The sequence below is a fragment of the Prorops nasuta genome, unplaced genomic scaffold, assembly GCF_024137725.1.
Source record: "Prorops nasuta isolate Cenicafe-Biocafe unplaced genomic scaffold, Cenicafe_Pnas_1.2 PNAS00006, whole genome shotgun sequence".
NCBI lineage: Eukaryota > Metazoa > Arthropoda > Insecta > Hymenoptera > Bethylidae > Prorops > Prorops nasuta.
Genome location: NW_027116803.1, coordinates 4,237,615 through 4,252,880, shown reverse-complemented (window position 1 = coordinate 4,252,880; position 15,266 = coordinate 4,237,615). Strand labels below are relative to the sequence as shown.

The 15,266-nt window shown below is 39.5% G+C and overlaps 1 protein-coding gene across 3 annotated transcripts in view; it reads right to left on the bottom strand.

The window, feature by feature from the left end:
* The window catches only part of dpr12 (defective proboscis extension response 12), a 175,993-nt gene that overhangs the window by 12,602 nt on the left and 148,125 nt on the right, over positions 1–15,266 (bottom strand). For all 3 annotated transcript variants that reach the window (XM_066728315.1, XM_066728316.1, XM_066728314.1), the window contains one exon: positions 9,824–9,958. In XM_066728315.1, the coding sequence (XP_066584412.1) occupies positions 9,824–9,958 (135 nt within the window). The remainder of the gene's footprint in view (positions 1–9,823; positions 9,959–15,266) is intronic.

Below are 15,266 nucleotides of genomic sequence, written 5' to 3'. Positions count from 1 at the left end.
CATCTCTGAAACAATATCATCAACCCCTACCATTTCCTCTGAAGACTGAATCGGAAAAAACTGGATTACGAAAAAATATTTTTACATCCGCCTAACTAACCTGAATTATTCACTGATTATACGAGTGGTTATTCGATAGTTCGGATTATCCAGAAATAAGCTGCTAATTTAATTCTTCCCCTCACGTATCAATAGAATGAAAATGAGGCAAAAGTATATAATGAATTAAAAAGAGCGACGTATTAGCCAAATAAAAACAATTAATCATACTTTACCGAGTCAACCTTCGGAACTTTGCTAATTTTAATTTAAATGACAAATAGATGAGTTTTGTTAGCGAAATAGATATAATTACAGGGTATGTTAGTGGCTGGTGTTAAAAATTTATGGAGTTATAGAGAAGGTCAATTACAAACAAATTTTACAAATAATCAACGAGTACTTGTTACATCATTAAATATTTATGAAAATATTCAAAAACTTAGAATAATTGCGGGTCGAATCGCGTATCGATTCATTTAGTCGAAACCGAAGCGTTCGGATGAAATATTCCATTAAAAATTTAGAATGACGAGCGAAGATAGCTACAAATGGAACTGACCAGTACCTATTCGTTTACATAGAAACTATACATATAGCTATATTAATACAATAGTAAAGAGTAAGCGACAATGAGGGGGCGGAGAGTACAGCAAAGTACAAAAACCTGATCGCGGATGAGAGGCAAAAATTTCCAGTTGAAAGAAAGTCTTTTGAAGCACAATTTTACGTCGGCGGGGTCGGTTTACGCTGGTTGTTTCTTGTTCATTTGGTTCGACAGGGCGAAGTAGTAACTGCTGTTTTGAGCTGACCTACTTTCCGGACTTCAGCACCGGTCGAAAAGTTTCAGCTCGCCTTAAAGGAAGGAGGAGATACGGTGGAAAGAGAGGAGAGGGGGGTTGATGGTGTTTGGTGGATGGAGAAACGACGAGTATAGGGGAGGGTGGTAGCAGGTAAGGAGTGAAACGTCCTCGGAGGTGAGGCTGGAAGTTTGATATAGGAGCTACGTCGTATTCTGTTTTAGCAAGGAGTAAAGTGCAGGAATATAATTAGGATAAACCAGGCCCGTCGCAATGAATGTCACGAGCACTCAGTTACTATTACTATACTACTACTACTACTATTGCTAGGTCGTCGTGTCGTCATTGGGGTAAGGGAACGTCCTCGCAGTCGTCTTGAGCAATGCGTGTACCGCTGTCGTCCAATTATTACTCGCTAAGCTGTTATCAAAACGAGATACATATTTTTCAAACCCTTGAAGTAATACGGACACACAGTTTGCTAATTAATCATTCTTGAAAGAAAGCTAATATGATTCTTTTATTTTTAGTTACCTCATTTTTTGCGAATAATAAAAATTATAATTTTATACATAATACTTTTTCGATAACTTTCCGCTTCTTCCAGTAGATAACATTCGAGTACCATTACAATCCATGCGGTGATTAACAGTTATATCCTTGAAATCGAGCGGTTTTTGGGATTTTCTGACCAAGCCGACGAGCGGCGTGACGTCACGCAGGTGCCGTTGCGGAACCTCGATATGTTAGGTTGGGTATCTCACGGGATTTGTGTTCGTTTTTTACTGTAAATTTGCAATCATTACTGAAAGCTTGTTTTAATGTTATCAATCTTTCGAATACCTGCAGTAATAAACAAATCGGGTCGTGTAAAGAAAATAATTTATTTTGAAGATACTATAAAATTAAAAATATATGTTGAGATAATAAATGAAAGATATAAGCAGGGTATTAACAGAATTTATTACAAGCTTAAAAATACTTCGATTTGTAATTGTCATCGTTCATTCTTGTAATAACTCCTAGAATTCTTAGATACAAGGCGAAATGATAGCATTTTCATTCAATATTTTCCAACAATACACTTATTATCCAATGACTGAATAGATATATAAGTCATTTACTGTTTTACCGATAACGTTCACACGTGAAAATAAAACAAGTTTTGATTGAATGCCCTCTACAGTAGCTAACCGGTAACTAAGCTCCCCCCCCCCCCTCTTTCCCTATGCGAATAAGCTAGGCAGTAGAAACATTAGAGTTAGTACCAACCGAAGTGGAAAAATCGGTCCATTGCGGCGGCATCCATAAAACAAGAACAACGGTAGTATACTAATACACTTGCAACCGAACTTTGATTCGAGCAATAGCAGCACACTAAAAAGTACTGTTCAGTTCAACTTTATGGGTATTTAGTATAAGACTTGTCGAAAACTTGTAATTATAGCAGCAAATATCGCTAAATCTGCAGATAATTGTACATCTACGTATCGGTTTGATCCTTATAAGAATATATATAGAAAATTGTCAGAGTGAGAGTTCGGTATAATGTTTCATTTTTTTGCTAATCTAAGTTTAAGACTCAGGAGTATATTCCCAGCAGCTCCTATTTGCCTTCATTAGTCTTGAAGAATGTGACGTAACGCCTGCACTAAGTCTGCTCTAGCATCTACACTGGTATATGTAAGACAAAAATATAAAGGGATGTTAATAAATTAGACCGAATTTAGTTTATTTCAGAATAGAGCAATGTTCATATATATTCACTTTCTCATTAGTCGTTACTCCTGCAAATAATTTTAGTTTATAATCCCTAAGTTTAGCCTTGTACCTCCACTCCTGCATCTCTGCTAATATGTGGGATCAAGAGGAATAATAAGGATAAGAGAAAAAAGATTCAAATTAATTTTATATTCGCATATACGCGTTAGTATCCTACAGTAATTGCTTACAGGAATTTGACGAGATTCGCAGCTAGATTTGCTTGCAAGTGTATTGCACCAGCCTTTACGGTCTTGCTCGTCGTCTAGTGCGTTCCGAAGCTTCCGAAGGATGCTAAAGCATTTCTGGTAATAAATTAAACTTAGGTAAATGCAGGGCTTTCGTCTGTGTAGTTCAATCACTCAGGGAGATAAGGGAAATCTCGTGCGCCGTTGGCAACCTCCGCAGAACAATAAAAACCTTCCATTTCCAGTTTGTAATTGCAAGCGTTTTGATTTCATGCGTGAACGCGGTCAGTTGAATATAAATTACATGAGAATATTTTATGCAGTGGATAATTAAAAGTTTCTCGTGAAATGTTGCAAAATCTTCGACGAAAGTTCTATCATTCCGCGCGCAATGTATTTATCATTTTTCTTGGATTTCTTATGAAGAAAGAGGATGAATAGCCAGTTCGATCAGCTATAAATTGTTTGGTATATAAGTTTTCATCCAGAAAGAAGTGTTTGTAAGCATCTATTAACTTTTCATTACACGTCTAGCCCATCTGCTTTCATTCATTTTATCCAACATACTTCTGCTCTGTAGAAAATAAAATCTTTATTTTACTCGACTTTAATTGTTTATTATTGCAAAAGCTGCTCTTCGAACGTTCTAAAAATATATACGGCATAAAAATAAGCAGTCTCGGTAGTATCGTATATATATTAAGAATAGAAGTCGCATATGCAATTTTTACACAGTGACCTATTTTTTACATATTATATAAAACAATTGCATGTCGCGACAAGGTTTGTAAAGGTTCGATTATTGCGAAATATCATAAAATTATTACTTACGATTTCTATTCTTAATAGAAAAGAGTAAAGGTGTGTGTTATTGACACAAAAAACAATGCAGGACCCGCGAGGTATCGAATTGATCGAAGCTATATACGGTATGGCTCTTGCGTGACGTCACACTGCTCAACGGCTCGGCTAGAACGTGTGAAAAACGGTCATTTTCCAAAAGTATAACTCGATACCCCCGTGTGGCATAGATTTTTGATGAGTCACTCCCCTTTGATGGATGTGTATGGTCATTTTGCTAGAGCCTGTATTTATCTCGGAGACTCGACACACACAAAATGATCCTTTTTTGAAACGCATGCGTTATTATTATACTTTTTGCAGCTTTTATACCGACTTGGAAAATCGAAAGATACTTTTGCGTCGCTCAGCTAATTAAGTAACTTTTAGTAGCCTCTATTCTGCCAAGGTTAACGCAGTTCCAGTGGACTGCTTGTTGATTGCTTAAACGAAGTTTCGCATTAGCGGTATAATGTACCACTTTTGCCTCGCTTTACTCTTTCGCTCCAAGTATACATATATAGTTTACGTATGTATAGTAATTTTGATAACGAAACTTTCACGAGCGTTTCTTAATAATCGTTAATGGGCGGCGGTAAAGTTCACGAGTGCAGTCGCCACCATTTCCCCGAAGCCTTAATGGTCGGACTGGCCAATAAATATTAGCCGCGAGATTTATCATATTACATAAAAGTCATAAAACCTTCGTATCGGCCCACGAAACTTTATTGGAAACGGATACGGAGGGTTGTAGGTGCGCGTTATGCTATATTCGTTCCTGTATATAATACACACTATATAGTATACTGCAGTGATGTATACTACGGAATTACGGTTAACTACCCTGCTTTGCCCTCTGACGTAAGAACGTGGTTAATAATTTTACCGTAACGTATCATAATCCCCGAAATACCAGCATTCATGCAAAACACACGTTTCCCCTTGACTTATCGACCTGAAAACATTCCAGCACTGTCATTACTGCCCCTGGCCAATTTTTATCGCCATCGTTCCTCCTCTCAAATATCTCCCAGTTTACGAATAAAGAGCAGAGCGTAACTCTGAAAGAAACTTTTAACTTTATCACGAAAACATATATCTTAGCTTTCGAAAGAGTCAACAGGATTGAATATTAAAATATTTTTCGTAAGATTCTCGCAGTATACGTTCAACTATTGAATAGCACAGAGTTATATTGGAATATTGTGGAATGTGTTTCTTAGTGATTTAATTTTTTATTGAAAAATTGAAGATGGAAATTTGCTAATTGCTCAGTATATTACTGAAAGTGTACGAATAAACAATAAAATTTCAACAGTTAGTTTCCTTTTTCAAATCAAAACATATTCATTTCTATCAATTTGCATTTTGTTTGTCATTGCAATTTTCATTGTTTTTCTGTTAAATTCATTCATAATAAAAATTACATTATTATTATGATATCTGAGAGCAGTGGACGGGTCAATTTCGTCAATAATCGAGATGATTATTTTCTTTTTTGATAAACAACGGCTCTCTCATAATTTTTCAACGTGCAAAGCTAACAATGATACTACAGAAGGGAAATTTCGCAGTGCTTCTGTCGAAATACGTTTAAAATTTTGCATTTATACTCTCGACCGATGCAATGATCCAGCGGACTTGGAGTGCCCACCACTTTTGTCCCTGCGAAAATTTATATTAGCTTATTGAAACCGTTTTGGCGAGACCTCGCTTGTCTTTTTCAATCGATTATTCGAAATTAATGAGTAATTTATAGATTCCTCGACGAATGTCGATGCTAAAGAAAATATTTACGAAGGACGAGTAGATATCGTCCCATGAATAAGATTCGATCCCTTTGCCTCGCCTCGCTACGGTCAAGTTTTTAGACTCATTAAAGCGGCTCGTAATATTAAAATTGCACCTTGACTGAATTCTCGACTAAACGCGGACCGAGTTCTCCGGCGTTTTTAAATTTCGAGCGTCTTAACTGTATACGCTAAAAGAAGAATTGTCACTCCATTAAATATCCAAGTTTCTTGAAATTTTGCATAAAAATGAAGTAAGTTCTTTACGAGGGATTCTCCAGGACAATATTTCTCGAGTGCAATTGCGCTTCCAACGACGAAGGAGAAAGTGGTGATTTAAGGTCGGCCATTTGGAGGTTCGAGTAGCAAGAAAATATTGTGCAACGAAATAGAGACCGTAATAATATATAGATATATATATATATATATATATATATAGCACGCACGTAGTATATCTCTGTATGGTTTTCGTTGCCAAAATCCATTGTGACAGGTGAGCTTTAAGGGTGACAAGGAGCTTATAACATAAGCTTTCTCTCGCTGACTCAGCTAAAAGTTCAAATGCTATCCGAGCTTTAGGGTTGATGTTTGTGACGGATCAGCTGTTGAAAAACGGTCCGGCACTTAAGTTAGATACAATACGGCTTGCTCATAAAGGTCCCGATTCTTTCATGAAACGTTCCACAATGTCCCGACCTCGTGTCGTGTCAACTTTTAATAAATCATCCGCGATCCCAAATCCCCTCTAAACTTGAAATTTTCTAAAATACTACCTCGGCCTAAATCATCGGTGTTTCTCCCCGAAGGAAAGAAAACGTTCTTTGTAAACTCTGCCTTGTGCAGCTATAAATCAATCATTGCGCCGTTGTAGCGTAACGGCAAAAAATCCAATGCGAAAGACGCAATTAAAGGTACGTGTTAACGAAGGGAAATGGCTGATGATTGGAATGCGAGAGTTCGGATATCATTTCCATCGATCAAATAACTCATCGTTATCTATTTTGCTACAAACGTGTTTGCTCAGTTGGTTTTTTTCAATTTTATATCGTACCAGCTATTTTTTTTTCTTTTTATATTGGCCACTGCTTAATTAGTACGGCCGAACAGATAAAAATAAATGTCCATGCGCTAGACAGCGAATGTCCGCGCGGGGCAATAACTGACTTTTATAAACGCATTCAACAGTCCGAAAATAAAGGTTTTCACTTTGTATAAAGATCAATACGGATAGCTACATTGTGCTAGAAGCGCAGCACTTTGTCCATCTGCCAGCTTACTCTGAAATCACAATATTTACAGTAGGGACTAGCTTCTTCTTTCGGTAAACACTCTACGTTCTCTACTCCCCCCCCCCCACCCTCGTCCCCCTCTTCCCCTCCCTTACCAACCCCTCTCTGCGAAGATTGCCACTGACGATAAGGCCCATTAATAAAGTTAAATCAATACAACGATCAGTATCGTTTACAGGAGTCGTCAGGAAAAAAAGCTCGCTTCGCAAATCCAATTTATCCAAAGCTTATTTTTGTCGTGTTACATGATTAATGTAGCTTTTTTTCCGGTAAAAGCGCAACGCCCCCCCCCCTCCCCCCTTTATTCTCACTATACGAAAACGATAATGCCTATTGATAAAGTTGCAGCAATAAAAGTGTACCAATATCATTACAATATATAGTTGTAAAAAAATCACAAGCTTGCTCCAGCAATTCAATTAATTCGAAGCCCTTTTATCGTCGCGTTACACAATTAATCAAGCTTTTACTTATAATTCGTCAAACATATCTTTCGCGTTGAAAAAGGAAAGGCTCGCTGGGGATGATAAAAGAAATTTTGTATAATTAATCAATATAAGGATTGGTTGTCCGAGCTATGAAAGAAAAAGCAGGGAAAATAAAGTAAGCCTGGTGGTAGTAGTACGTTCTCGAGGAATCGACTTCGAGAAGATGGCTTTCACATTGTTTTCCAGCCAATCCTCTCCTCTTTCGTTTCCCATTTTGTCAGACGCTCCTCGTACATATTGCTCAAGTTCCAGCGTATTTTTACGATTGTGTGGCGTTTACTGGAGTTTCGCGGAACGAGCGGGAGGGAAATTGTTGGATAGCGTTAAGGGAACGAGCGCTCCCAGGGAATGATAAACTTAATGCACTCGAAACGTTGGCCCTGCCAGTACGTTTTACTATCAAAAACAGCTTAATGCACGCCGTTCTCTCGCGTCGGATAAACCTGATTTTCCAGCGGACGTTGCTCGCACATAAGAGTCGCGGCAATTTACTTTACTACGCGACTTAATTCCAGGACACCACCTGTACAACCATGACTTTAAATAACAAGTTTTAATCACGTTCTATATTCTACATATATATATATATATATATATATATATATAGATAGCGCGTTACGTCACAGGATTGATCACCGCCACTGTGTGATCCACGTCGCAGCACACACACACACAAATCGGGCAATCCCCATTAAGATTATACTACCACGCTGCTGGTGGAATTTCACGCATCGATAACGAATTATTCGAGGTGGATGAAATTAATGAAACGATCAGGGGGATTGATAAAACGGGCATGGATTAATTGGTAGTCGAGTTGCGTTAAATAGCGGACTAGTTTTGGAAGGAGGAGCATAATGGTCGCGAGTGATGTAGTGGGAGGAATCGGCAATTTCTATATACTAATTTCGTAGTGTCTGACGAGTACACGTATGTGCCGTTATTTAAACTAATAAATTAAAAGCGTCAGGGCAGTGCGTAGTGAAAATTGATTATGCTCTGGTTCATGCGCTGTTTATGTTTCTGTGTGTGTGTGTATGTGTGCACGCGCGCTTTCGGAGAGAGCGAGGATGACTTGGAGGGGGTTTCTCCGAGTGGGATTGGAGGGGGGGGGGGGGGGGTCTTTACGCGTTTGTAAACGCGTTTGCCCGTGCTTATGCGCGTTGGTATTGGTGAACGGACGTGCGGCGTAACGCACACTTTTGCGTTTTACTACCGGCAGCCCCGCGCACGTATCATGAAACGACTTCCGCTGTATGGAATTCACATTTTCACAGCGACCACTCGAAAAAAAAAAAAAACAAATCCCCTACTGACCCCGCTCTGATGCACCAGCAACCTCGTTTCAAGTACCAGCTCACACGAGCGCATTTGAAATAACGCTTAAAACTGACAAACCTAGCCTCTCAAATGTCACCCACTCTTTTAAACCTTCAACTCCATCTCAACAATTTTGTTTTTATTTATTTATACATTTTCTACGAGTTTTTTCCTCCTTCGTTAAATCACGCGCCAATTATAGTGCTCGCTAACGATGTTGACGAATAGGAACGCGGCAAATCGGCTCGTCGATTTTCCACAAAAAATTTATGAATTTATACGTGGGATTTATTTATTCGATCATGCAGGAACTGCAGGGTTTGCGATTTTTACAGCAGCCAGCTTGAAAACGACAAAATCCTGAATGACCCAATGATGCACCGGCGGCTCCGACAATATTGACGCGATGTTACGGCGCACCAAATGCGACAGAGATTAAACGGCAAAACTTTATTTTTAAAGCCTCCTTCACCTTCATGATATAGGAATAAATTTTTACAGCAGAATTTTCGTCGATATATTTTGCTGCTTTTTTTTTACACCGTATATATATATATGTATACTATAATCGATTGGTCAATTTTTATCGGTCGATCTCCTAATAATTGGTTGGTCAAATTGGCTTATCAAGTGTCAATCGTCCATCGCATTTGACAAGCTTGCTGGTGGGAAGTGCTCCGGGCTTCTGCAACCACTACCCCCTCCCCCCCCCCCCCCTATACCAAACCTCATCACCACCGTTGAGCAAAAAAACCTACTAATTACAGATAAAATGAGAATCGAACGAATTTCCGCACAATTGTACTTTGAAATTTCTGCCATTTGCTACAATTTACATGTTGTAATTGTAAAATACTGACGACCCGTGTAGCTAGACTTAAACAAGTGGAATTCAATTTCTTATTCATTTCCTGCTTAATCAACATTTTACGGGGCTCATAATCAAGTGGAGATTTTGCTCGCGTTTAAAACTCTCTCGTACGTGTGGGACGATTTAATTCTTCGCTTTTTTTTTTTTTTTTTTTTGTTAGAGAGCGTCTTATTATTCCATACTGGCATAGAATTTGCAGTTTTTTATTAAAATAAAAAAAAATATATCATTAGAATATTCGAAATTTTGGTATAGAATATATTCTGTTGCCAGGGGGAACTATCGGTGGGTTGAGGAAAATTCGAGGGACTTAATGATATTGTTGAGAAAGGTCCGATTAATGGGGATAAAGGCGAGATGCAATTGCAATATCCTACTGCAAATTCATGAGAAAGCATAAAGTAAAGGAGGAACTGAGTTTCAGGATATCATCTTACCTTTTCTATTATGCAAACAAGATTTATGATAGACCCAACGTCGACGTGATGCTCGCCTCTTCCTAATATGAACGCCTCTGGTGACACTATATGTAGATTGACGAATTGCGACAGTATGCCGCTGCTTCTCGAGATCTACAACAACAAATAATTAAACATTAACGGTTGTGTAATTGCAACTGAAATTCCTGCTTCAACCAATTCCAAATTAATACCGTACGAGTATTAAGCCATGTTTGAGGAATTAATTGTACATAATAAATTAATATCTGAGAAAAATTGAAATTCCGGCAGATCGATGATGTTTGCTTTGCCATCAGTATAAATATATCATCAGTTTTCATCAAAATTTATGGCAGCAAGAATTTAATTAATATGTAAATACTCAAGGGAGAACAGTGCTCTGCTTGAATTTGCGGTTTTAACCCATTAACATTATTGTTATGGAAATGGCACGAATGTTAATACGAGCCCCATATATATACTGAAATCCATGGATACATCGGGATATAAATAATTCGTCGTGCGGGAATTCTGCGAAGGATCGTTTCACCTGAAAATTTCTCATTTCAGGGACGTTTTAACAACAAAGGTACGTGGGGGAGGGTGAAGAAAGAAGCTCGCAACGTGGGAGGAAAGTATAAATTCTTTGAAAAATTCTTCTTTAATTTCAGCCATTATAAGTTTCATCGTTATATTCTATTTTACTTTGCTCGTCTGATTGAAGGAGAAGCTTTCAACCGGAAGAGGAATTCATCGTTTTACCAGGCAAAGAGAATCATCGTTTCGAGTGGCTCTTGTAAAGACCAAGATCCACCGTGAATTACCAGAGACGCGCAAATGGACGGAGCAAACGTTGAGCTTCACCCCTTTTTTTAATCTCTGCTGCGCTATAGCAGCAGCGGTGTTTGGCGTCAATCGATGCTAAAACCAAATCAAAATGTGAATTAGACAAATCACAATTGCGGTTATAGGAGAACCGTAATCCCGCCTGGAGGAGAGGGGGGAATCCATTAAACACTTGTTTCTTTTTTACCACTCGACGAGTCAATTTTCAATATTTGACGAACCGTGCGATGAACGCATGTTTCTATTTTCTACGTAACGTCGAACCAAATTGGTTTTTTTTCTCCGCCAGTTTATAATTCTCAAGGGGATTGGTGAGACGGAAAGTGGAAAAAAAGAAATAAAGGTGGGAAAAAAGTGTTCGGTGAATCGGAAATTGGCAAATATTTGATAAAGAGAGGAAAATTATGTTGGTGGTAAGAAAAAAAGGATGAGAGGCTGGGGGTGGGACAAAGGGATGACAGAATTTGAAGCACTCCTATGGGCACATTAATTCAAGAGAAAGAAACAATAGGTGCATGCAATGCAAATAAGTGAACTCTCAGGTTTTTAATGCCCCACTGCAATTTCTTCTTCTTTTTTCTTCCCAACGGCTTTCCTGTCCCTCCCGCCTCCTGACTCCTTCGCCCTCTCTATCCAACCTCGCTCTGTTTCTTGATACGATTTGCCAAGTACTTTTACAGCTAATATCCCTCCAGCTTCTTTCACAACGAAATCATTTCAAGTTTTTCCTCCAATCTGGCTCTCGCTAACTTCTTTCGCCTACCGTAAATATATACATATACATAACATGGTTTTTTCTTGTATCCAGCGCCCTCTCCCTTTCTTATCGAAGCAGTAGTCCATTTGGTTTATCGCAGCATCCCCCATTACCACGATATATCGCTCGATCAATGCGTTTAATAACAAAATTAGTTCAACTCTGGTAATTTCGTTTAATTACAATTTACGACCTAGCGTATAACATTGAAAATTTTCCTAGTTCAGCTATTTGTTAATTAAATCACCATCAGAAACCTATAGGAAACTAGGTAATTAGTAGTTTTGCAAATGCGCAATTTGCCCGGAGAATTTTTCGATTCGAATTTTAGTCGGAGGCTAACTTGCATTTTGGAGGCATCCAACCTGTGCTATATCGTTTTTCTCGTTTGGCCGGCAAAAAACGAGCTACGGTTATTGCAAATTTTATGTATACACGGCGCCGATATGAACAAGTCGAAGGAAACAAAGAAAAAAAATATCATTGCAGCGCCAGAGCACGGGGCTGTGATATTTTTCCACTTTTTTTTTTATCTCGATTGCAACTCGTCCTGTGCGACACGCTATAACACCAACGGGAGTAGAATTTTAATCCGCGTGCTTCGGTAAATGACGAATCGCACTGCGACTTACAAATATTTCTGTGACTCATCTCTCTCCCTCTCTCTCTTTCTCCAAGGGAGGAAAAACTCTCGAGCGCCGGATCGATCAAGTTTTCACTGTGCTGCAAAAATACAGCGAGGATCTCTATAGTACCTACGTATATATATATATATATATATATATATATATATTCATCAGCCCAAAAGGTGGGATTTCCGGACCACGAGAGAGCGCCGGTTGCGTCGCGTCTTAATTTAGAAGAAAATTGTCGCTGGGACCGATTGAGAAGCACCCCGGGACGTAAAACGTTTCATTACGTTTCACGCTTGATCCAGTCCCTGTACGTGTGCTAAGGGGGACTGCTAAAGGGATGATATAGCTCTGCTCTCATGTATATTTATTCCGGTCTGAGGTTTTTCTCAGAGTGAATCTCGGCGAGGCGAAATCCCGGAGCCAGGAAACTCCTGACCGAGTCGTCTCCTCAGCTAACGCCACTTTCACACAGCTAAGATACACTTTTCCAACTCTCCTAGTCGTATACAGCAGGTTTTTACGCGTCGCGAAAAATTGTCCCACCGCCAACTTTCCATTCGCCAGTTTCTTCCCTCCGCATTGCTGTGCGCAGCTCGACATTATAAATATACTCCTCCGCGAACGAATTATGCAGTGTTAGAAACTTCCGTCCTCTCCGCCACTTTTACCACCACGACAAAAAAGCCTCGAATATAAATATCCAGCAATAAAATCTAGCCATGATCGATCGACAATTTTTTAGTTACGACAAAAAATGGCTGGCTCGTAATAAACGACCAGTGGCTCGCGCGATCCTCTCCTTTATTCGACCGAAACGACCGTGAATATTTTGCCGTTTCTGTTTTTGCCTCTCGGTAATTGTAGTAGCAATAGCAGTGTGTGTGTGTGTGCACCGTATAGTTGCTTATCCAATAAAATTACACACGGTACTGGGGGAAAGGTTGATCGTCCCATAAACTTGATAATTAACCAGCGAAACGAGCAAAATTCGTTTCAGTAGTATAGCTCGAAGATTAAGTTGGCTGGAACGTCTTTGTGTGATCGGTGCTGACGTCGCTGCGGAAAGAAAGGAAGGAATTTCCAAGGTACATTGGGACTTTAACACCGATACAAGAAGTTTTCCGACACTCTCGATTCGTTACTTAACTCTATTGGTGTTTAGCGTGTGCAAAGGGGAAAATTTATCCGCGCTGACATATGCGCGAGGTTCTTGCAGGAGAGCCATAAATCTCCTATATTTGTTTATTTATTTTAGCCCGAATCTCTTAAGTGCCATATTGGCCCGCGGAAGTTTCGTGCCGTTCATATTTTATGAGCTCTACGCAAACCACTTTTCGGGCTTTTCTTCTGTAAGATTTTTATTTTTACGACCTCTCTTCCGTATGGAAATAAGCTTCGCGGCGCGTTAAAGTAGCCGAAAATCTTTCTATTACACGTTCAACTACTATTTCGCGAAGAGTACGTATTATAGGGGGGAAAGTTTCAGCCATGTGTAATAAATAATGTATAAATCTGTCGCATTCTTCCCCAAGAAATTACCGAGGCACCTCTATCCCTTACATCGACTGTCTGACCTTGAAGCCTATACTCCATCCGAATTCATCCCTCTCCCCCTTAAATCTGGAGCTCGTTTTATATTCAATAGCGAACTCTTCGCTTTCCCTTTGTCTACGCCACTGCTCCTTCAAAAGTGGAGTAAGGTCACGTTTGATATTTAAGCGCCGTTGGGGTTTTCCGATCGCTGACTCCAGCACGCCTCGATCGCAGGGAGATAATCAATTTATTCGACGAGTGAAAAACCAAAAATTTTCATTATCAAGATTAAAGCTGCATTATCCGGAAAATAAAGTAGAATGGTACATACACCAACTTATACCGATAAGCCACTTTGATGAATTATTATAATCGAATGAATAAAAAATTTGCTTTTTTTTACGTCTTTCGACCGTGTAAGGGGAATTTTATCAAGGACGGGATGAAATATTGCATTACGTGGGGCTTTTCGGAGAAGGGCCATTATTGTTAAATCGTGTGAATTTTTCTGCTTAGAGCGAGTACAGTGCTGGCTTATGGAAATTCATATTGCATTAATCCGAATCGCAAAATAGCCTTTGTGAGCGTGTTTCACGTTTGCATAATAGAAATCCAGTGATATTCGCGAAGCATAAAGCCCTGGTGTCTTGGGCGAGGATAAACACGGCTTGTCAGCAATGCGCGAGTAATGCCACGCTGTGCGCCGTTGTTTACCTATTTTCCCTCCGAAAAACTCACGATTTTTACCGGCTTATCAAAGGCTTATCATTGTAAAACACCCTCCCCCCCCTCCTTTATTCCCTAAATTTCATATGTAATCAAACGGCACTCGCTGAATATAGTTCATTAGTTTTTCCAAACTGACGAAATTAGTAAATGCAGGTAATTGATTATACAATGGAGAGAGAATCATCGAGTTTTGCTATACGTTTCAAGGTCAATCTCGCAGCCTCGTCGCTTTGTCAAACGATTCGGGTCAAAGTGTGCCGAATCTGTTAGACTAATTCACTGTATATAATCATTCGCGTCAAGATGCGTCCTGTGTTAATCGATTGCTGCGAGTAGAATTCCCTCCATTGTGTTATGTGTGTGTGTGTGTGTGTGTGTACATATCAAGCGCTACATCAACGCGAAGCCCTGTACCTACTTATTCCGAAATCTCTCGCGATTTTTCTCGAGACACGCGCAAACTGATTGCACGAAGAACCTCGTTTTCCATCTCGGAGTCATCCTTTCCATGCATCCAGCCGGCTAGAGGCGGCCAAAGAATAGACGCCATGGACAAAGGACGGACAATTGCCGAGTTTCACCCATTGTCGTCCCTTTTCTTTACATCGTTTGTTTCCCCCACCAAAGACTAAACGCTTTGCTACTGAAAATTAGCAAGTAAATGCTCGTGCTTAACATAAATTGACCTCCCCCTGTAATTCTTATTTTTCATTGAAAATCTCTGAATTTAGATTTGTGTTTTTTCGCGCGCGTTGCGTAAATAATCGATCGGTTCGGTTTTTCGTAAATTCGCCAGCAGCGTATGGGGGATAAGTTCATAGGCGTGGAAGTGATTCGTGGGTTTTTTCGGTTTGTCAAACACGACGTGGATGCGTCACCTGCCGGCCGCAACTACGCGCACACAGCGTTGTTATTTGTCAAGGGGACTGTGACAGGGGGA